We start from the raw sequence: 24,917 nt of genomic DNA, 5'->3' as shown, positions 1-24,917 counted from the left end.
TGATTTTTCAGTTTTTAAAATCTTTTTCTAGTTCCTTGTGGTGCAAAGTTAGGGTGTTGATTTGAGATATTTCTTCTTTTTTAATATAAGCATTTATCATTATTAACCTCCCTCTTATTACTACTTTTGCTGCATCCATAAGTTTTGGTATGTTGTATTTTCATTTCCATTTGTCTCCTGATATTTTTTAAATTACATTGTGACTTCTTCTTTGACCCATTCGTTGCTTAAGAATGAGTTGTTTAATTTTTACGTATTTGTGGATTTCCTGTTTTCCCTCTGCTATCAATTTCTACTTTCATTCCGTTATAGTCAGAGAGGATATTACGTATGATTTCAATTTTCTTAAATCTGTTAAAACTTATTTGTACCCTAACATATGGTCTTTTATGGACACTGTTCCATGTGTGCATGAGTAGATTTCATATTCTGCTGTAGTAGGGAGCAGTGTTCTTTATATGCTTATTAGGTCCAACTGGCCTATAGTGTTGTTCACATCCTCTGCTTCCTTATTTGTCTTTTGTCTGATTGCTCTATCCATGATTGAAAATAGAGTATCAAAGTATCCTACTATTGTGTTGCTATTTCTCTCTTTAGTTCTGTCAATGTTTGCTTCATACACTTGGAAGCTCTAATACTAGGTGCATACATATTTCTAACAGTTACATCTTTCTGATGAATCAGTCCTTTTGTCATTATATAATGTTTTCTTTGTCTCTGTGACAGTTTTTGTCTTAAAGTTTATTTTGTCTGATATTAATACTGTCACCCCTGCTCTCTTTAGGTTCTGGTTTGTGTGGATTATTTTCTTCTATTCTTTCATTTTCAGCTTGTGTGTATCCCTAGATCTAAAGCGTGTCTCTTATAGACAGCATATAGTTAGATCCTGTTTGTTTTTAATCCAATCAGTCAACCTACATCTTTTAATTGGGGCATTTAATCAATTTACATTTAAAATAGAGATAGGGAAGGGCTTACAATTGCCATTTTGTTCAACTGTTTTATGTAGCTTTTGTGTTTACCCTTTCTCATCTTTCTGTCTTCTTTCGTGTCCTTGATTTTTGTTTTTATTTTTATTTATTTAATTTGTTTATTTTTGAGACAGAGTCTCACTCTGTCACCCAGGCTGGAGTACAGTGGTATGCTCTCAGCTCACTGCAGCCTCCACCTCTTGGGTTCAAGTGAGTCTCATACCTCAGCTTCCTAAGTAGCTGGGATTACAGGCATACGCCACTACACCCAGCTAAACTTTGTATTTTTAGTAGACATGGGGTTTCACCATGTTAGCCAGGCTGGTCTTGAACTGCTGGCCTCAAGTGATCTGCCTGTCTCAGCCTCCCAAAGTGCTGGGATTACAGGCATGAGCCACTATACCCAGCTAAACTTTGTATTTTTAGTAGACACGGGGTTTCACCATGTTGGCCAGGCTGGTCTTGAACTCCTGGTCTCAAGTGATCTGCCTGTCTCAGCCTCCCAAAGTGATGTGATTACAGGCATGAGCCACTGCACCCAGCCTTGTGTTTCCTTTATTTTTAAAAATGATTATGTTTTGATTCACTGCTCATTTCTCTTTGTGTATATTATATAGATATTATCTTTGTGGTTACCACTGTAATTATATAGCACATCTTAAAGTTATAATAATCTATTCAAGCTGGCAACAATTTAACTTCAATCATGTATAAAAACTATTTATTTATATGCTCCCCCACTTTGTTACTGGTGACACAAATTACCTCCTTTTATATTGTATAGTTATTAATATAGATTTATAGTTACCTTTTATACTTTTTAAAAAATTCTATACCAGATTTTTATAAAAGTGATTTTTGTACCTACAATATTACAGTATTTTATATTTGTCTGTATGCTTACCTTTATGTAGGAGTTTTACATTTTCATATGGTTTTGTGTTGTTTATCATCCTTTCATTTCAAGTTGAAGGACTCCCTTCAGCATTTCTTAGAGGGTAGATCTGGTGGTGATAAACTCATTCAGCTTTTGTTTATCTGGGAAAGTTTCAATTTCTCCCTCATTTTGGAAGGGCAGTTTGCCAGATATAGTATTCTTGATTGGCAGCTCTTTCTTTCAGCACTTTGAGTAGATCATCCCACTCCCTTTTAGCATGCAGTTTCTGCTGAAAAATCTGCTGATAATCTTATAGATGCACACTTGTTTGTGATGAGTTGCTTTTCTCTTGCTGCTTTCAGGATTTTCTTTTGGTCTCTTGACTTTTGACACTTTGATTATAATGTGTCTCAGTGTAGATCTCTTTGGATTCATCCTAGTTGCAGTTCTTGAGCTTCTAAAATTTGTGAGTCCATTTCCTTGCTCAGACTTGGGAAGTTTTCAGCCATTTTTTCTTCAGATAGGCTCTCTGTCATTTTCTGTCTTTATTCTCTGCAAATTATGTAACACTTATATTGTTGCACTTGATGGTGTCCCATAGACCCTTCAGTTTTCTTCATTATTTTTTCCTTTTTGTTCCTCTGCCTCAATAATTTCTAATGTTCTGTCTTTGAATTGCTGATTATTTTTTTCTGTCTGGTCAAGCCTGTTGTTGAATCTCTCTAGTAAACTGACTACTGTATTCTGAATTCACGTATTGTATTTTTCAGCTCCAGAATTTCTTTGAGTTCATTTTCATCTTTTATCTCTGTTGATACTCTCATTTTGTTCATGCCTCATTTACCTGATTTCCTGTAGTTATCTATCTGCACTGTCTCTTAATTTCTTGAGCATCTTTATGACAGTAATTAGAATTCTTTGGTAATTGATACACCTCTGTTTCTTTAGGGTTGATTTCTGTAAATATAATTTGTTCCTTTGGTTGGGTCATGTCTTCTGGTTTCTATGTGTGCTTTATTATCTTCTGTTGGAATTCTGGCATTTAAAAAATAAGACACTTCTCCTAGTCTCTGCAGTCTGAGAACAATCATCCAGCTGGAGATTCTGCAGATCTCTCAAGCCTTTTCTGGTGATGTGTCTTCGCTGGGCTTTTGTATGTAATCTCCTAATTGAAGACTTGTTGCTTTCTACTCAGGAGCTTCCCTTCGTGTCTTTATCAGATACTGTGGACTTTCTAGTGCTGTAGGAAGCATTAGATTTCCCTCTGTTGGTACTGGACCTCCCCTAGTGTCTGTGGTACAGCCTGATACCAGACCAAGCCATGTTGACATCCTTTGTTCTCATGGGGCCTCCCACATAGCCCAGTTTCTGTCATCACTTAGATTCAGGCAAAACAGAAACCACTCCCTCAGGTAGTACTTCCCCCTCAAAAGTAAAAATATTAGATGTACTTTCCACTCTTTTCTTTCCCTCCTCAGCAAGAAATTAGGAATTGGAAGTTTTCTATTGATACCTCTGTGCTATGCTGAGGGCAGTAGGAGGTCCTCTAGCAAGTGAGTGCCATACATTTTCCTACAGTGCTTTAATGTTATTGGCTTTACACTTGACTGGAGTGCAGAAATCTCTTAATTGGTTTTATTTCTTTCAACGGCAATTGGTCCATTGGGGAATACGGGTCTGGGGCTTCCCGTTTGGCTATCTTGATGACAACACTCCCCACTACCAAATCTTGAATGTCAATCTAATTAATACTCTTTAGATTAGGCTCCCCAAATGCAATCAATTTTGCCAGAAGGTGGTGGAGGGGGAAAAATAGTTACTTCATTTATGTATTCATTCACAAATTCAAAGAACTTGAGGTAGATAATGGTAAAAGACATAAAGTAGTAAATATATTTAAAATATGACTCAATTCAAATGGTGGAAATGTAGAAAACAATCTCACTAGAATTAGTACAACAGAGTTAAATTAGTCCCAGACTGACCAAAGAAAAAAATAACATTATTTCTTTCTGACTGATGAAAAACTTGGCTTCTTTACTAGAAGATGCAAACTTTCTTCTTTTAAGAGAGAAATTCTACATTTTATGAGAAATTTATTGGAAATATCTTTATGTAAAGGACTACAGACTTCAAGATGGATAATCTCTTCACAGCAGTTTTACAGAAGATTCAGAGATTTTGGTTATAGGATTGTATATAAAGTATTAATGCTCAGTGATGCCTTAGGCTGCATTCTAGAGTAATATTTTAAACTGTAACTCACTGATTGCATTTCTTTGGGGGAATTGATGTAAGGGATTATCATAATATGTATCATAATATTTATCAGCTTTCAATGTCTCCCCTCAGTTGGCTTTAATGACCAGAGTCATGCCATGCAGCACTTTAGCTCAATCCTCACATGGCAGTCTGTCAAGACATCCTGTGTGCTTTATTCCTATTCACTCTCTTGTTGAAATGGGGCCTTCAGCCATGGTTGGAATCTCTGGTGCCTGCTCTTTCTCTCATACAGGGGTACTTTGGATTCAGAGTGCTTTTTAATCCAAAATCAGATATTTTGGTAGGGAGACTATGTTCAATTTTTTTAAAACAACAACAAAAGCACTCTGTGGAGGACAGATTTCCCATTTTAGGATAGTGGTTCTCAAAGGGTGGTCTTGGATCAGCAGCATCAGCATCAACATCACTTGTTAGAAATATAAATTCCCAGACCCCTCTCTAGAACTACTGTATCAGAAATTCTCAGGGTAGAGCTCAGCAATCTGTGTATTAACATGTCCTCTAGATTATTTTGATGCATGATAAAGCCTGAGAATCAATATTTTAGGAAAATTCAATGGCTTTTTAAACCTGATCAATTAAAGCAATAATTCTCAAATTCTTTTGTTCTTTGGAGTCACAACTGGGGAGCTTTAAGGAAAAATGCCTGGTTCCTAGGACCAGAGACTGAATTAGTTGATAACGAGTATGGCATGCCATCAGGATATTAAAGAGTTCCCCAGATTATTGCAATCTGCAGAAAAAATGGGAAGCACAGAACTGGGATTTACTGGTGATTTCGTGGCTATCTCTAAGTTTTTGGTATGGATACTAAGAGCAAAACAAACAAACAAACAAAAAACAAACAAACAAAAAAACAAAAATAGCCCAAACTTTCTTATATTGTTATAAACACCTTTAGGTTTGCAAAGGCGTTCACATGTAAGTCTGTCAGTTTTCATAGTAAGATAAGTAATGACATCCTCCTACTACTGGTAAGTATATGCTCAATAACTTGATAAAGATACCAAATTTGATTTTGAGAGCCAAATACACAGCTTCCCTCTTCATGACAACTTAAGTAAAGCTCTTGCCTAGATGACTGCAGTTGGGTAAGAAAAACATTTGTCCTCTCATTAGATGCTGATCACACTCAGCACATTTGATTATTTTGTAATCTGGCTCAACGAGGCAGTTGAGAAATCAGACTTAGATGCAGATGAGCGCTTGTGAAAGTCCCTATGAAATAACTTTTAGTTTAGCCTTAATGTTTTTCTAATTTGGGAGCCAATCATCTGGATAGATGCCAAATTAACTAGATAATTGATCAAGGTTGCACCTCACTTTAATTGGACCATCAATTACTTGATGGTATTTGATTGTCCTGCCAGGGTCAGATGTGTTCCACCACACAGGCCAGGAGAACCCCCAGGATATTGAACCATTAGACATAATTTCCTCAGGGTAGAAGCTACTTCTCCTCCATTATACAGTCCTGGAAAAGTCAAGTCATATTGAAAAGACAACTGGGCAGATACCCACTCATCCTTAGGGATGGCTCCTCCCATTGGAAAATCAATTTTTTTTTTCACAATACTCTCATATATAAGCAAAATCAAAGATGTTTGATCCCTACCACTTCTGCAACCCCACTTAAGGGTAGCTTTGGAAGTGATTAATACGGAGTTTTTATAAAAGCTAGCCTCATTACTTCAAGGTGGAAATGGGTCTGAGGCACAGTTTATGTTCCAGAAATCTCCCTTCTGGATTAGACTTAAGTTAGACTTTACCTAATACTCCATCCTTGTTTGGTTCCTCCTTCTTCCTTATTCTGCTTTTCCTTACAGGTTTTTCCTGGAGAACACTCTTTCAGTGAATTGCAGATACCTGAATGCTTGCCTCAGACTTGCTTTGGAGACCTTAACTATCCTCTATATTTACCCAATGATTTCAAGTTTGGCAATTTAATCAGCAGTCCCCATCACCAATATTATCATCTGAGTGGACGCAAATACTAAACATGGGTAGAACTATTACTTTAGAACAGTTATTTTTTCACCAACAAAATACCTAATTTAGTTATAAATACTTTGTAAGTTATGTATAGAAGATTTAGTTTCCCCATTATTACAAGACTCTATTTACTCTAATTGTAATACACCTTCATGAGTCGGGGAATAATGATTATCACCCAGGGAGTTGTGCAGCACCTCAAGGATGCCTACAGGGGTATATCCCACAAGTGAATCTCATCCATGACTAAGACTAATACAGCAGAAAAGGTCTGGGAACAGTTGCCTTGGGAAATAATAAGCTATCAATTGTAATAGTTCAGTCACAGACAAGGACACTTCCATTTGATGCACTCATAACCAGGCCTACCAATATACTGACCTCAAGATAAAAGTCTCTCTATGGCGTTTGCCCATCCAGTGAGTAAATCACCCAGCACACAGATTAACTATTTAGCAGCTTAAATCCATTAAATACAGACATGTTAATACACATTAAATACCAAGACAGAACACATACAATAAAACCAAGGGAAAAACCTGTTAAATACATGCTTCCTAACCATCTCTTATTCATGACTGTAGGGCTATCACTCAACATTAACAGGAATCTCCTCTATAGCATTGAAGATTCCTGAAATTTAATCAAAACATGGAACCAACATATATATTTTTTCTTTCTTTACAGATTATCAAGAGATATATATATATATTTTTTGAGACAGTCTCACTCTTTTACCCAGGCTGGAGTGCAGTGGTGCAGACTTTGCCTCCCAGGTTCAAGTGATTCTCATGCCTCAGCCTCCCAGGTAGCTGGGACTACAAGTGTGCACCACCATGTCCGGCTAATTTTTGTATTTTTAGTAGAGATGGTTTTTTGCCATGGTGGCCAGGCTGTTCTAGAACTCCTGACCTCAGGTGATCCACCCACCTCGACCTCCCAAAGTGCTGGGATTACATGCGTGAGCCACCACACTCGGCCAAGAGATAATCTTAACAAGAGATTATCTTGTTTCCATTTTGTTTCTTTGTTCAATTCAGCATCCTCATGATTATAACATAGGTAATGACAATTTAGTTATTTGATCCAAAAAAACCAAACTATTACTGCTATATAAGGAACAAAGTGACTGTGGAAAACAATCATATTATAGCTTACCCAAGTTAACCAGTATTAATTTCTGAGTAGTTTTAAATAGTCAGATGTCTTCTCCCTTATTCACTTAAGAGGGACTCTAGTGGTTTATGCACTCAATCCTTAACTGCCCTTCAATTTACCTGAAATACATTACTGGGAATTTTTGGAAGGGAAAATGGGATATTAAATAGGGAACTTCTAAGCTTGTCATTCAAGAATCTCCAAAATTGGTCCTTAATGACTTCTCCATCTTTCTTTTTCTTTTCTTTTTTTTGAGAAGGAGTTTCACTCTTGTTGCCCAGGCTGGAGTGCAATGGCACGATCTTGGCTCACTGCAACCTCTGCCTCCCGGGTTCAAGTGATTCTCCTGCCTCAGCCTGCTGAGTAGCTGGGATTAGAGGCATGCTCCACCATGCCTGGCTAATTTTTGTATTTTTTTAGTAGATACGGGGTCTCGTCATTTTGGCTAGGCTGGGCTTGATCTCCAGACCTCAGGTGATCCGCCTGCCTCCGCCTCCCAAAGTGCTGCGATTACAGGTGTGAGCCATTGCGCCTGGCCACCATCTTTCTTTTTCAAGTTTAAACTTCCCCATATATGCTTTATGTATCTGAATCAAAATTTTTATTTATTATTTTACTTTTTAGATTGACAGATATAATTGTATCTATTACACACAACATGTTTTGAAGTATTTATATACATTGTAGAATGACTAAATCTAGCTAATTAAGATAAATTACCTTATATAGTTTTCATTTTTGTGGTGAAACACTTATCCGCTCCCTCAGCATTTTTTGAGAGTACGATATCTTGTTATTAACTATAATCATCGTGTTATACAATAGAGGGCTTGAATTTATTTGTCCCACCTAACTGAAATGTATTCTTTGAACAACATCTTCCAATCCTCCCCCACCGATTTCCCCAACCCCTGGCAACAACCATTCTACCCTATTTCTTTGAGATAAACTTTTTTAGGTTCTACATATGAGTGACATCATATGATATTTTTCTGCACCTGACTTATTTCACATAGCATGATGTCCTCCGGGTTCATCCCTCTTGTCACAAATGACAGAATTTTCTCCCCTTTTTATGGCTACATAGTATTCTACTGTGTGTGTGTGTGTCTGTGTATATGTGTGTGTGTATGTGTGTGTGTGTGTGTGTGTATATATATATATATATATATGCGCCAAATTTTGTTTGCCCATTCATCCACTGATGAGTCAACAATTTTAAAAAACTTGAAGATTCTCTATGTGCAGGAAACTATCCCAGATATTTTGTATTTTTGAGCCTTTGTTCCAGCCATTTCATTCTGATCTGGAATATTCTTTGTGTTTGTCAAAATCTAAATTGTTCAGAGCTTAGCTTTCCAGCCCAGCCCCTTAGCCAAACTCCCTTTCCTGAATTCCTGCAAGCCTTACATTTTTCCAACTTACTTGGCGTACATAATTTGATGACATACCTTTATCGTTCTCATGTTAAACATGGTTACATAATTTCTCAGGTATTTTCATTTTATCTTCACTGCTCTAGTGCTATGGTCTGAATGTTTGTGTCCCTCCAAAATTCCTATGTTGAAATCCTAACCCCTAAGGTGATGGTACTAAGAGGCAGGACCTTTAAGAGCTGAAGACCTTATGGGGTGAAGCCCTTCATAAGGGTGAAGCACCTTATGAATGGGATTAGTACCCTTATAAAAGAGGCCCAAGAGACCCTAACCCCTTCGACCATGTGAAGACACAGTGAGAGGTTGGCAGTCTGCAACCTAGAAGGGGGCCTTCACCAGAACCCGGCCATGCTGGTACCCTGGTCTCACACTTCCAGCTTCCGAAATATCAGAAATAAACATTTGTTGTCTATAAGCCACCATGTTTATGGTATTTTTGTTATAGCAGCTTCAACACACTAACACTTCTAGTTTGCTGGCTTTGGGAAACTTATGAGCTCAGATCAAAAATTCATTTGTAATTAGACAACTCCAGTTGGAAATGATTTTTAAATAAACTCCTTAATGCAAAAGTTGGAGCAATGATTCCAAGCTAACAGGCCTTGAATCCTGGTACTAGAGGGAGAGAGGGGAGGGCTATGCAAAGAGTGGCTTTAAGTCATTATGCGTATACATATGCATACACATATTTTCTGTTATTTTGGGCTGCGGGTAGGCACTCTAGATAAAAATCATTAAACAGCTTTTCTCACTTTATTGGAGTCATTTGTTTCTATCAAATTTTCTTATTTTAATAAAGGGATCCACAAAACCTTTTTAAATTATATAAAGGGGTCCCTAGATTTATAAATTGGCTAGTGCTCATCTAGTGGGTTTTGAGACACTATGATTCATTTCATTAGGCCACATCTCACTTTTAGCTGCTCTTCCAACTAGCTGACATACAGTAGAATAGAGAACACACTTGTTTTAGAAGAAACTCCTAAGCAATCCTGCCATTGTGAACTGTACTCCAAAAGACTCAGTTCCAAGTACCAATAGTTAGCAAATCTGGGCAGAAGGGAACCATCATACGTGTCCTGGAAGGGGTTGAAAATTATTGTTCCTAATATTTATAGGGTGAGAAGTATGTGTGTTTAGGCTTCCAAGTAGGCCTAGCCAAGTTGATACTTATTCCAAGAACATAAAACCATTACTACGCTGCTTTGAAAAAGGCTCTGTCCCCATGAAATCTCACAATCATTATTTTTGATAGGATTTGGGTCAATGCTAAAGAACTTAGAAGAGCAGTTGTGGAAGTTTTCCTTACTTTTTATTTTTTTACATTGCACAGAATGGAAGTACATTCTACTTGAGAACATTTACTTCTATATGCAAGATTTAGATGCTAGGCACCAATGAATGTTTTTCAGAAGGGAAAGTCAGGACTCTGAAACTGGACAATGTATCAGAGCATGTGAATTATCTCCTTTGTGTGCTGTTTTTCCCTATTCATAATCTTCCATTATGCTCTCACCAAGGCAAATGACTACTTAAAGCCTCTAAAATAGGAGGCAGTTCCCAAACCATTTACATTTGATTTTGTGTTTTAAGTTTCCATTATCATCTCTTCTTTTATAATAATAGACAAACTCAAAATTTTTCTATAGGATAATGCAAGTTGTTGATCTTAACGTTTTTTTTTAACATCCATAGATTCATCTGTTCACTCAACTATGTTTTCAATTGTTTACTGACCTAATCTATTAATCCATTTAATAAAATAATCTCTCAACTTCTTTATACATTTAACACACTCATTCATTCTTACACTCATTCAATATTTATTGAGTGCATACTATGTGCTTCAATATTATATTAAGTCCTGGTAATAAAATGATGAATTGAACCAAATATGATCCTTGACATCACAGGGAGGTTAAAATGCAGTAAATGCAGTGGAAGAAAAATATAGAAAGACCACAAAAAAATGTAAATTGTTAACTGTGGCATCTTTCATAAAGGTGAGGTAAAAGATAGTATAAAAATCTGTAATAGGAATAGTTGACCCAAGCATGATTTTCTGAGGAAGCACCAATGAAGCTAGAAGATGGGAAATGAGAAGGAGCTGCAGAAATGAAAAGGGGAAGGAAAAGTGTTTCAGGCAGAGGATGCACTCACTATGTACCAGTAGCCTGCAGAGGAAGGGAGGATGGTGAATATGCAGAACAGAACGGTCAATGCAGCTGAAGAGGAGGGAGGAAGTGGCACATGATGAAAAATGTAGTTGGAAGAAAGACCATTAATGCGTAGTATGGAAAAATTCAGATGTGGAAGAGCAGGATTTATTCTGTCAGCTATTCAAATAAGCCTTTCCAAACCAAGTCAGCTCTTATTCCCTCCAAGCTCAAGTTTGTACCAAATCAGCAGCAGACTCCAAAAAGCATCTCAAAAACTTTGCTCAATTTAGAAGTGCAGTCAATAGAGGAATAAAAATGAGTGCGGGGGAGGGGGGGCACCCAAGATGGCTGAATAGGAACAGCTCCAGCCTCCAGCTCTCAGCATGAGTGACACAGAAGACGGGTGATTTCTGCATTTTCAACTGAGGTACCAGGTTCATCTCACTGGGTGTGTCGGACAGTCAGTGCTGGTCAGCTGGTGCAGCCCGACCAGCGAGAGCTGAAGCAGGGCAAGGCATCGCCTCACCTGGGAAGCACAAGGGGGAAGGGAATTCCTTTTCCTAGCCAAAGGAAACTGAGACACACAACATCTGGAAAAGCAGGTAACTCCCACCCTAATACTGCACTTTACCAAGGGTCTTAGCAAATGGCACACCAGGAGATTATATCCCACACCTGGCCTGGAGGGTCCACACCCACGGAGCCTCCCTCATTGCTAGCACAGCAGTCTGAGATCTAACTGCAAGGCAGCAGCAACGCTGGGGGAGGGGCGCCCACCATTGCTGAGGCTTAAGTAGGTAAAGCCACAGGGAAGCTCGAATTGGGTGGAGCCCACCGCAGCTCAAGGAGGCCTGCCTGCCTCTGTAGACTCCACCTCTGTGGACAGGGCATAGCTAAACAAAAAGCAGCAGAAACCTCTGTAGATGTAAAAGTCCCTGTCTGACAGCTTTGAAGAGAGCAGTGGTTCTCCCAGCACAGAGGTTGAGATCTGAGAATGGACAGACTGCCTGCTCAAGTGGGTTCCTGAACCCTGAGTAGCCTAACTGGGAGACATCCCCCACTAGGTGCAGACTGACACCTCACACCTCACACGGCAGAGTACACCTCTGAGACGAAGCTTCCAGAGCGAGAATCAGACAGCAACACTCGCTGTTCAGCAATATTCTATCTTCTGCAGCCTCTGCTGCTGATACCCAGGCAAACAGGGTCTGAAGTGGACCTCAAGCAAAATCCAACAGACCTGCAGCTGAGGGTCCTGACTGTTAGAAGGAAAACTAACAAACAGAAAGGACATCCACACGAAAACCCCATCAGTACGTCACCATCATCAAAGACCAAAGGAAGATAAAACCACAAAGATGGGGAAAAAGCAGGGCAGAAAAGCTGGAAATTCAAAAAATCAGAGTGCATCTCCCCTTCCAAAGGAATGCAGCTCATCGCCAGCAGCGGAACAAAGCTGGATGGAGAATGACTTTGACAAGTTGAGAGAAGGCGGCTTCAGTTCATCAAACTTCAGTTCATTCAAAGATGTTCTTTGAAACCAATGAGAACAAAGATACAACATACCAGAATCTCTGGGACACATTTAAAGCAGTGTGTAGAGGAAATGTATAGCACTAAATGCCCACAAGAGAAAGCAGGAAAGATCTAAAATTGACACCCTAACACCACAATTAAAAGAACTAGAGAAGCAAGAGCAAACACATTCAAAAGCTAGCAGAAGGCAAGAAATAACTAAGATCAGAGCAGAACAGAAGGAGATAGAGACACAAAAAACCCTCCAAAAAAATCAACGAATCCAGGAGCTGGTTTTTTGAAAAGATCAACAAAATTGATAGACCGCTAGCAAGACTAATAAAGAAGAAAAGAGAGAAGAATCAAAGAGACGCAATAAAAAAATGATAAAGGGGATATCACCACCGACCCCAAAGAAACACAAACTACCATCAGAGAATACTATAAACACCTCTACGCATATAAACTAGAAAACCTAGAAGAAATGGATAATTTCCTGGACACTTACACTCTGCCAAGACTAAACCAGGAAGAAGTTGAATCCCTGAATAGACCAATAGCAGGCTCTGAAATTGAGGCAATAATTAATAGCCTACCAACCAAAAAAAGTCCAGGACCAGACGGATTCACAGCCGAATTCTACCAGAGGTACAAGGAGGAGGTGGTACCATTCCTTCTGAAACTATTCCAATCAACAGAAAAAGAGGGAATCCTCCCTAACTCATTTTATGAGGCCAACATCATCCTGATACCAAAGCCTGACAGAGATACAACAAAAACAGAGAATTTTAGACCAATATCCCTGATGAACATCGATGCAAAAATCCTCAATAAAATACTGGCAAACCGAATCCAGCAGCACATCAAAAAGCTTATCCACCATGATCAAGTGGGCTTCATCCCTGGGATGCAACATAACATACGCAAGCAATAAACATAATCCAGCATATAAACAGAACCAAAGACAAAAACCACATGATTATCTCAATAGATGCAGAAAAGGCCTTTGACAAAATTCAACAGCCCTTCATGCTAAAAACTCTCAATAAATTCGGTATTGATGGAACGTATCTGAAAATAATAAGAGCTATTTATGACAAACACACAGCCAATATCATACTGAATGGGCAAAAACTGGAAAAATTCCCTTTGAAAACTGGCACAAGACAGAGATGCCCTCTCTCACCACTCCTATGCAACATAATGTTGGAAGTTCTGGCTAGGGCAATCAGGCAAGAGAAAGAAATAAACGGTATTCAGTTAGGAAAAGAAGTCAAATTGTCCCTGTTTGCAGATGACATGATTGTATATTTAGAAAACTCCATCATCTCAGCCCAAAATCTCCTTAAGCTGATAAGCAATTTCAGCAAAGTCTCAGGATACAAAATCAATGTGCAAAAATTACAAGCATTCTTATACACCAGTAACAGACAAACAGAGAGCCAAATCATGAATGAACTCCCATTCAAGATAGCTTCAAAGAGAATCAAATACCTAGGAATCCAACTTACAAGGGATGTAAAGGACCTCTTCAAGGAGAACTACAAACCATTGCTCAGTGAAATAAAAGAGGACACAAACATATGGAAGCACATACCATGCTCATGGAAAGGAAGAATCAATATTGTGAAAATGGCCATACTGCCCAAGGTAATTTATAGATTCAATGTTATCCCCATTAAGCTACCAATGACTTGCTTCACAGAATTGGAAAAAACTGCTTTAAAGTTCATATGGAACCAAAAAAGACCCCGCATTGCCAAGACAATCCTAAGCCAAAAGAACAAATCTGGAGGCATCACGCTACCTGACTTCAAACTATACTACAAGGCTACAGTAACCAAAACAGCATGGTACTGGTACCAAAACAGAGATATAGACCAATGGAACAGAACAGAGCCCTCAGAAAAAATACCACCCATCTACAGCCATCTGATCTTTGACAAAGCTGACAAAAACAAGAAATGCGGAAAGGATTCCCTATTTAATAAATGGTGCTGGGGAAATTGGCTAGCCATAAGTACAAAGCTGAAACTGGATCCTTTCCTTACTCCTTATACGAAAATTAATTCAAAATGGATTAGAGACTTAAATGTTAGACCTAAACCCATAAAAACCCTAGAAGAAAACCTAGGTAATACCATTCAGGACATAGGCATGAGCAAGGACTTCATGTCTAAAACACCAAAAGCAATGGCAACAAAAGCCAAAATTGACAAATGGGATCTAATTAAACTAAAGAGCTTCTGCACAGCAAAAGAAGCTACCATCAGAGTGAACAGGCAACCTACAGAATGGGAGAAAATTTTTGCAATCTACTCATCTGACAAAGGGCTATTATAGAGAACCTACAAAGAACTCAAACAAATTTACAAGAAAAAAACAAACAACCCCATCGAAAAGTGGGCAAAGGATATGAAAAGACATTTCTCAAAAGAAGACATTCATATAGCAAACAGACACATGAAAAAACGCTCATCATCACTCACCATCAGAGAAATGCAAATCAAAACCACAATGAGATACCATCTCACACCAGTTAGAATGGCAATCATTAAAAAAAACAGGAAACAACAGGTGCTGGAGAGGATGTGGAGAAATAGGAACACTTTTACACTGTTGGTGGGACCATAAACTAGTTCAACCATTGTGGAAAACAGTGTGGCGATTCCTCAAGGATCTAGAACTAGAAATACCATTTGACCCAGCCATCCTATTACTGGGGATATACCCAAAGGATTATAAATCATGCTGCTATAAAGACATGTGCACACGTATGTTTATTGTGGCACTATTCACAATAGCAAAGACTTGGAATCAACCCAAATGTCCATCAGTGACAGACTGGATTAAGAAAATGTGGCACATATACACCATGGAATACTATGCAGCCATAAAAAAGCACGAGTTCGTGTCCTTTGTAGGGACATGGATGCAGCTGGAAACCACCATTCTCAGCAAACTATCACAAGAACAGAAAACCAAACACCGCATGTTCTCACTCATAGGTGGGAATTGAAAATGAGATCACTTGGACACAGGCAGGGGAACATCACACACCGGGGCCTATTGTGGGGAAGGGGGAGGGGGGAGGGATAGCATTAGGAGATATACCTAATGTAAATGATGAGTTAATGGGTGCAGCACACCAACATGGCACATGTATACATATGTAACAAACCTGCACATTGTGCACATGTACCCTAGAACTTAAAGTATAATAATAAAAAGAAAAAAGAAAAAGAAATAAAAATGATTGCCAAGGGAAGCATGGTCCCTCTGTAAGCATCAGAGGAGGCTGATTTAGAAAGCGTCCTCTTGTTATTGCTTATAGACTTGCATATTACTTGTTTCTCCAGTAGTATCTTTGGCCTAAAGATTTCTTTACTCCTTTTCTTGGATTGAACATTCATGCTTGGCAAAGAACAAGTTAGTTTAGTGATTTAAAGAGTTTTTACTTTATTTTTTCTTGCCAGTATAAAGACTCACCTATAACACTAAGCTCTGCGTTGGAAAAGATAACTCCATGTTTATTCTCTGCCAAACACTGATACATGCCAGCATCTGAGAGGTTCACTATTGTTATGTTGAGTGTTCCTTGCTCAATTTGAATTCTATCCTGTGAAGGAAAAGAGGAACATAAAAACAATGACCTTCTACAACTGAGACTTTAAGGCAATTTTACCATGTGTAATATCAAGGAAGCTTAATGGGAAGAAAATAGCCATCATATAAGCAATTTACATAACATGATCTATTTATCTGTCAACTAACTTTTCTGGCAGGTCAGATGCTAAATGGAACAACCAGTACATCAGTTGGTAAATGGAATTTAAATTGTAGGATTCTCTTGAGTTCTCAATGATTTAATAGTGGAGCCATTCAGATTAATATCCTCTCTAAACAGAACTTGAAATTTAAAATGCTTTTTAACGTTAAGGATTTGTACTAACCAGAGTTAGGGGGTTTTGGAAATACAACCAAATTTACTGTTTATAGTGTTTAAAACACTCACATTTTGAGCAGGTGATACTTTGAAGGTTAATAGGATTACAATTTTGAATGAAACAGAGGCAACTATTTAATATAGGTTGAGGTTTACTGAAAAATGCAGGTATTAATAGTTTAATATTCCCTTAGTTTATGGTTGTCAGTGGTGTGATTTAAGCTGAAGTCCATCTGGTGGCCAATCTCAAGGAGGCAAAGTTAGTACGTGGCACAGGAGATCTTCCTTGTTTGTCACTCTGAGGATATACAACTTATGTATCAATTTTCATAAGTATCAAAAAGGATCTCTTCCTCTCCAGGAGCTATGCCAGTCTGTATATGTATGTATGTATGTATGTATGTATGTATATATATATACACACACATACATACACACACACACACACACACACACACACACATATATAAAGAGGTACTAGTTTTCTGTTTGCTGCAGGGTTGTGTTAGCTGACTGGACACTTTATTAGACTGTGATTAAATCTAGACATCCATATTCCCTCACATTAAGAAACCAGCCCAATTGTCCCACAGAAATGATAATTACCCATTTTTGAATAAATACAGAAATTGACCTGCCTAGTTTTAAAACTTGCAACTTATATTGGTCTCATCTGAGTTAACTCCTCAGGAGGTTGATCCTCAAGCAAGGGACTCAAACTCACTAGATCATGGCAACCAGAGAGTGAGACACAAGACCCTTCATCTGTCGTGATTGCCTCTGTACCCCCACCTAATTCCTTCCTGTACACAGCTGCATCCCTTCCCCAGCAACATAAACTCCCAATTTTAGTTGGTTGGAGAGATGGATTTGAGACTGCTCTCCCATTCTCTTTGACTAAAGCACCTGACAAAGCCTTATTTCCTGGCAATACTCACTGTCTCAGTGATTGGCTCTCTGCACAGCAAGCAACAGGACCTAGACTAACCCCCTGGCATTTTGGTAACAATTACACAAAGGGAGGAAAATACCAGTACCTAGGTACATATACTCTTGCAATTTGTTTGAGTCTGGCTTTTATAATAGACAGGATCATGGACAAGCTGGAGCCCTTCCAGCAAATGGAGAAGATGCATGAGGCAGGGGGTGGGTTAGACAAAACAGCCCCCTTTCTCTTCCTGTCATGTAAATTCACGTGGGGGCCATTACTCTGAGCAGGCACTCTTTCCTGGGTGGCCTACTAGAAGACTGCCTCTCAATTTGGAGCCTGAGGAAAATGTCAAATTTCAATTAACATTTGAGGTTCAGTAGGAAAATACATAAGGAAAATTAATCAGACACAATTATTCCTCATTCTCAGGGTCCCCCACTCTGCCCCTGCTTCATTCAGATTTCTTTGTCAGAGTGTTTCTCTATTTAGATGGACATCCTGCATTGTGACAATGCCCCTTCTCTTGTAGTGGATCCTGGAATGTATCTTCCTTTGTATCTTAGCACAATTGCATGTTCCAGACCTTTTGCATAACTTTCCCATTATAATCTCACAGATGCTAATCTTTGAAGACCAAAGATCTAGTACAAGAGCTTAATTGAAAGCTGGAGAATTGGATTTAAGTGCACTTTCTATTTATCAATTGCATTCACTCTCACTTTTTCCACTATAATGGTGTTTCATTGTTTATTATTTTAGAAACGATTCACCGTTCTCACGTTTCCACGGCAATGAGGCTATATTAAACATTATAGTCAAGACTAAGACACAATTACCATTAATTTGCTTACCCGAGTTAGCAGAGGTTCACCATTTTTTAGCCACCTGTATGTAGGCTTAGGCCTTCCATTTGCTTTACATTCCCAAAAGACATTTTCTTCCATGGCCACGTGAATATCATTTATTTTTTGAATCCAATTAGGTTGAGCTATAGCCGTTCAAAAAGCAAAGAGAAGGTGTATATTCAGTATATACTCAATCTATTTTTATCATATGCAATCAAAGGGCAAACTACACTTATAATAAAATTCCTTTTTCAGATATTATGCAAATAACAAGACTGGGTAGACATTCAGGGAGATGCCTATACCCTACTCTGAATACCGTTTTTGTGGTTCATATTGTAGTCTTTTAATCCCTAAATGAAAAATGGATAAAACTACCAATAGCATATGGTAAAATTAACTGTCCCTCTCCTGTAAGGATCTATTATTCCTTTTTTCCTGTCAGTAGAGATTATCTTCCCATTACCCGTTCCCGCTTTTAACCAGGCTGGTGTATTCCCAGGCATGCACTACATTTGCAGATGGCTTTGCAGCTAGAGGTAACCATGTAACCAAGTTCATGCCAACTGTATGTGTGTGAAAGTGGTGAGAGCAACTTCTGGGTTACTCACTTAAAGATACTTTCCCTAACCTCTTTTTGCCCCTTCACACTGATTGGAAAAGACTGACAATTGAAATAGCCTTGGGTGCAGACATGGAAGCTACATAGGATGAAAATGCTGATCTGTCAGCCTTGGACCATGAATGTCCCTGTGGAGCAAAGCAGCTCCACACTCACCTGCCATTTTTGAGGAAAATAATGTGAGAGAGAAATAAACTTCTTATCTAAGCTACTTTATTTTGGGGTCTCCTTTGTGAGAATAGCTTAGCTTGTCCCTCACTAATATACTTCACTCCCACATATTGTATAGATACATTTTGATTCCTTTCTCCTTTAAGACTATCATCATTGTTTATTATTGATTTCATATTGATAGAATGTTATCTACAGGAATATGACTCTAGAACCCGAAATCTTTAAATGAATCCTGATTTTTATTAAATCTCCTCAGGAAATCAAGTCCTGCCCACAGTCTAACACAGGAATTCAAAGCAGCACTTACTTCCCACATTGCCCAATGCAATCCATTACCCCTCCCCACCCAAATGATACCATATTTTCTGTACTTCATTGAAGTCACATTTTCTTTCCTTATTTTCAATAGATATAAAGACAATGTTAACTCTATGTTCCATAAAAAGTCTTCATAAATATCAAATCTTGCCTCAAGCACAATTCATGCCATTAAGAATAATGATAAACATATTCAGGTAGAAGACCTTCAGCCCAAAGTCATGCAGAAGATAACCATAGCTGTCATTCTGGAATTTTATGTGTTCACAGGGCATTTCTACAGGGTAATGCCTACCAAAGTAAATCTAATAATCAAAGTTGATATCAGTATTTAATTAGGAGATGCTACTCATTATTCTTAACATCACTTCCAGCTGACTTGACCTCAGTATCTTCATTCAATGTTTCAAATCATACATAATTTATTTCAAAAGGAAACTGCTACTGTTGAGGCCAAGCTGTATATTTTACCTTTTCAATAATAAACAAAACTAGAAAAACACTCAACAAGTCACTTAACCAGCAGAGGTCTCTAGGCCCTTGAATAAATGCTGCTTTTTTCTTTTCTCACCTATAAGCAATTTTATGTTTTTCAATGAACAAAACACAGTTTTACACATCCTCTACTGATGGGATGATGCACTGCTGCATATGAGGGGAGGCCAAAAGGGTCAACTTCAAAAAATTTTAGAACATCAACAAGCATTAACTTGAATGAAGGGTTATAACCTACACCCTTAAAAGAGCTGCAAGTCTTTGCTGTTCTTTATCTTCCTGCTGCTAATGCAAAGGAAGCTAAAAAGGTTCTCTGCTTGGAAAATTTGATGTGTAACCCTGATAGGGCTAATGCAGTTGTATGCCTGATTTCACATTCAACCTGCTGAATATTTACCTCCTACAGAGTCCATGAAAACAAAGCAAACAAGAAAAGCCATAGAAATCTGTGAGGAATATTAACAACGAAGCCAAACTTTTGAAAGAGAGTGAGGAAAAAAATGGAAGGGCAAATGTAACTTATGAAGCAATGTCAAGTTGAAGTTCAAAAAGGAAACATCAAAACCACATGCAGAGACAGAGATTTCAATGTCATAGATTTCCTGTAACACTGGGCTTACTTACTGCTTTCTTTCAAAAATGCAGAAAGCTGGAAGCAAAACCTTGCAATCTCAAGAAGTAGGTGAGGCAGAGAAGGGAGAGACTGGAGAGAATTTTGAAAAGACCTTGCAAAGTTCTAACTACTTAAGCACTTCTGAGGCCTCATTCTGTCTCTTCCCACAGGGTTATGGAAGTCAAGGAATCAGACGAGAATACTCAGTGGTAGTTATTTGTGCTGGCCAAGGTGAAATCAACCAAAAAATTCAGTGTCTGTGAGAGATCACTTGGCACTTTCTTTATTTTTAAAGTAAAATTAATTCATAGAAGACAAATTTGAACTGATATAAACATATTCCTCTCAAAGTGAGTATCTGAACATGGGCCCATGAAGATCAGAAATGAAATATCATATTATATATTGTGACAAAGAGAGATAGTCTTTATCTTAACACGCCAATTGCAAATCTACAGGGCAAAAGCCCATGTAGTAAAGGTTTTCGCTCCTGCTCACTTAGATTGAATGAATTATATCTAAATGTGTGAGTTTTTCATACTAGAATGACTAAAGTCATGTGCTTGATGATAATGACTCATATATCTCCATATTTGCAGGGAGAGGGTTACCTAGTTCAAAGTCCTTAGATAACATAAATCCCAGTTAAGCATATTATAAGATATATCATTAGCTCCTCCCCCTTTTGTGATAATGCATTGGGTACAGGGTATTTATTGCTTAATATCAAGGTTCAGCTACATTTTACAACTCCTTGTCTAAACACAGGTTGAACATCCCTAATCTGAAGACCTAAAATCTGAAATGCTCTATAATTCAAAACTTTTTGAGCGCCACCATGATGCCACAAGTGGAGAATTTCACACTTGATCTCATAAGACTGTTCATAGCAAATACAGTGAAAACTTTGTTTCATACATTAAATTATGCAAAATATTAAGATGTTGCATAAATTACCTTCAGGCTATGTGTTTAAAGTATATATAAAACATAAATAAACTTCATGTTTAGGCTTAGGTCGAAATATTCCAAAATCCTAAAAAATCTAAAATCTGAAACACTTCTGGTCCCAAGCATTTCAGGTAAGGGATACTCAACCTGTATCAACTCAGAGGAAGACCTGAACAGGTTAGTTCAGTACTATTATTTCAGAAGCCATTTCTAAATGTCTTTTTCTTTGTAATATATGCAGACCCCACATATTAAGCAGAATTAAACACATTCACATATTGAAAGAGAACCATCTGTTTTGAACTTCCATATTCTTTCAAGATTTGAAACAAAAGAATTCTTCTAGGACTCCTTAAGTATTGTTCTCAAACTACAAATTCAAATATAAGGTTAAATGGTTGTGCTGGGATTTGACCCTGTGACACAGTTTGTCTCCTGGATAGATAAACAATCTCTTCATTTCAATCTTTTATTCAATAACTGCCAGAAATGACCTAAATCAGCGTTTGTGTATTCCAGCCACCGGAATTGTAGAAGCATCTTATCCAATAATAATTTACATTGCAGGCAGATATAATTTAAACTCAGTGGGTCAAACAATTCTCAGGAGCATTTGGCTCTTCGATTTTCTAAAAACAGAAATTTCTAACTGAAAGAAATGCCAACATATGCCTTAGACCTTAGAAATTTAAAAATCTAAAAGAAAGGATACGATGGCAAACAAACAAACAAACAAACAAAAAACCCCTCTAAATTACTATTACAAAGATGACCTGTAGACAGTCACAGTTATTTCTGGTTGCTCACACAATTTTGGAGAAGATGAATCATCTCCAGGAAATGCAGGAGTTTCACTGACATTGCTTAAGAATTTTAATGATAGTAGACTTTATGAGTTTGGAGATAATTACTTGGCTTTAGTTTACCACCTACCTACATAATGCTTCCCAAATCTTTCTCTCTAGCCTGGGATTCTTACGCAATTGACAGAATCATCAAGAAATTCTCACTTTACTTCAAATTCAGGGTTCCTAGTACTGGCATGAGAAATAGTCATTTTACTATGCTACTTAAGAGAGTCTTCCAGTTTATTATTACAGTCTTTTTACAAACCCCTGACTTCCAGTTAGCAGAAGTCACTGAAAAGAAGGACCAGCTCTACAAGAAATATGCATGTTGGATTTTAGGGCAAGGTCCATCTTTGATGTTTGTTCAGCACTGACAATCTGCACTTCTCTGGCTTCAGACTCTCATCCACTCCCCACACACCAATCAGTCTCCTCACAGGGGTCTTCAAACTCAATTCCATGAAGCTCTGAGGGTTCTTGGAAGGTACTCCCTTCTACATTCACTCAAATTCTCAATATTTAATTCAGAGCAAGGCTTCTTCCTTGCTGCAGCCTTGCTATTTATTAAATATCGAGAATTTCTTGTAAAATTTCATGTTAAAAAAAGTACCTTGAGAATTAAACATACAGATACTTTTTTGATACTTGCTGATATCTTGTATCGTAAGAACAGCTTTAGAAATGCAGTCTGGAGATTGGAAGCTTGTTTTCTCCTTGAATTCATATTAGTTTGAACCTAGTGATGTCTAACACTCCTTTTTATTTTATTTTTATTTATTTATTTTTTTGACACGGAGTCTTGCTCTGTCACCCAGGCTGGAGTGCAGTGGCGTGATCTCGGCTCACTGCAAGCTTCGCCTCCCAGGTTCACACCATTCTTCTGCCTCAGCCTCCCAAGCAGCTGAGACTACAGGTGCCCACCACCGCACCTGGCTAATTTTTTGCGTTTTTAGTAGAGATGGGGTTTCATCACGTTAGCCAGGATGGTTTCCATCTCCTGACCTCGTGATCCACCTGCCTTGGACTCCCAAAGTGCTGGATTACAGGCGTGAGCCACTATGCACGGCCTCTCCTTTTGATTTTAATAAGTGAAACCTTTAGCCTTTAGATTGTCTCTTAAACCAACAGGATTCACAGTTCTCCTAGTTTTTTTTTGTTAATTTGTACTTCATTCACACACTCGTATTTATGGCTTCTTCATCTCTACCTAAGTTAAAACTGACTTGCTTCTGGCAATGGTATGGGAAATGCCATCAGGCCAATCCTTTCACAGATAGCACAGATAGCAATGATAAACTCAAATCAGAATACAAAAAACCAACTATATGAAGATACACTAAAAGGCAACTCAAAGCTGGCATATTTCTATTAATAGGTATTCATCAATACATAAAGCAAACATAACTGTAGGAAGTAATCTGTGTATCAGATAACAAATAAGATTTCTGAATGTGCTCTGCCTCCTGTAAATGCTACAAAAATTAGGAGAACATTATCATTATTTCATATCTTTAGGTTAATATTGAAAGTCTTCTGTCACCTGGCCAGGTGCAGTGGCTCACGCCTGTAATCCCAGCACTTTGGGAGGCCGAGGCAGGTGGATCACTTGAGGTCAGGAGTTTGAAACCAGCCTGGTCAACATGGTAAAACCCCGTCTCTGCTAAAAATACAAAAATTAGCCGGGCATGGTGGTGCCTCTCTGTAGTCCCAGCTACTCAGGAGGCTGAGGCGCGAGAATCACTTGAGCCTGGGAGGCAGAGGTTGCAGTGAGCTGAGATCGTACCACTGTACTCCAGCCTGGGCGACAGAGCGAGACTCTGTCTCAAAAATAAATTAATAAATACGTAAATGAAAATGAAGTCTTCTGCCATCTGGTTTTACATCTCTTACTTTCTGTCCAACTATGCCCAGTGAATCCACAGCTCCTGGTGAATAAGGGTCTTTGTCCTCCACTCCAAGAAGTCAGTTCAGAACTTTATGAATGAGTTATAGAATAAAAAAAACATGTAAATCAGCAATATGTGCATTTTCAAAAAGGCTGTTGGGCCTGATTTACTCAATTATACCCAGATCAATCAAGCTATGACTCTAACCTTACATAGATTAATTTCTCTATATTTCTTTATTTTTATCTTCAAAGCCTCTACCTAATGTTTCCCTGAATCTGCTCTTACTCAGCTGAATCCATCCTCTTCTCTTTCCCTTATACACCTTGAGTTCAGTCTGAAATGCAATCAGTAATGGAAACTACTAATATATGAAATATCTAATCAGCTTCACTTTATACACATCATTTCTAAACCTCATAATATTCAGATTAAGTGGACTTGCACTCATTTTATAGATAAGACCCAGAGACATTAACACCCAGATTCAGAAAGTGGCTCAGTTAGCAATGGTACACAGGCCTGCTTGGCTCCAACATCCATTCTCTCTCCAGAGCCTCTCAAAAAATATCCAACCCTATCGCAAATGACAATGGGAGCATTCTTTTGAATGTATCCTTCTTAAAGTGCAATCTAAGAAGCACTGTAGGTCCCCAAGTTTCCTTAAGGGAGTCCATTATGTCCTCTCTTTCCAATTACACATGTGTCAGACCATATTTTCTTCATATACTTCAATCGAAACAAAATATCATGACAGAATGAATACAGAAGTATATAGGAGAATGCACCTGTATTCTACTAAGACAGACATTAAAGAGATTTGCAATAATATAAACCATGCCACTCTTTTCATTAAATATTTTTGTTTGGAAAAATATAGTCAGTTTTCTTATAGTA

At 38.1% G+C, this 24,917-nt stretch overlaps 1 protein-coding gene across 8 annotated transcripts in view; it reads right to left on the bottom strand.

Moving 5' to 3' along the window:
• The window catches only part of CNTN4 (contactin 4), a 975,811-nt gene that overhangs the window by 148,168 nt on the left and 802,726 nt on the right, over positions 1-24,917 (bottom strand). For all 8 annotated transcript variants that reach the window (XM_050781395.1, XM_050781393.1, XM_050781400.1 and 5 more), the window contains 2 exons: positions 18,120-18,256; positions 15,881-16,010 (listed from right to left, as the gene is read on the bottom strand). In XM_050781395.1, the coding sequence (XP_050637352.1) occupies positions 15,881-16,010; positions 18,120-18,256 (267 nt within the window). The remainder of the gene's footprint in view (positions 1-15,880; positions 16,011-18,119; positions 18,257-24,917) is intronic.

Source organism: Macaca thibetana, chromosome 2 (assembly GCF_024542745.1).
Source record: "Macaca thibetana thibetana isolate TM-01 chromosome 2, ASM2454274v1, whole genome shotgun sequence".
NCBI lineage: Eukaryota > Metazoa > Chordata > Mammalia > Primates > Cercopithecidae > Macaca > Macaca thibetana.
Note: the sequence above shows the minus strand (reverse complement) of the source record. Positions and strands in the feature narration are given on the sequence as shown.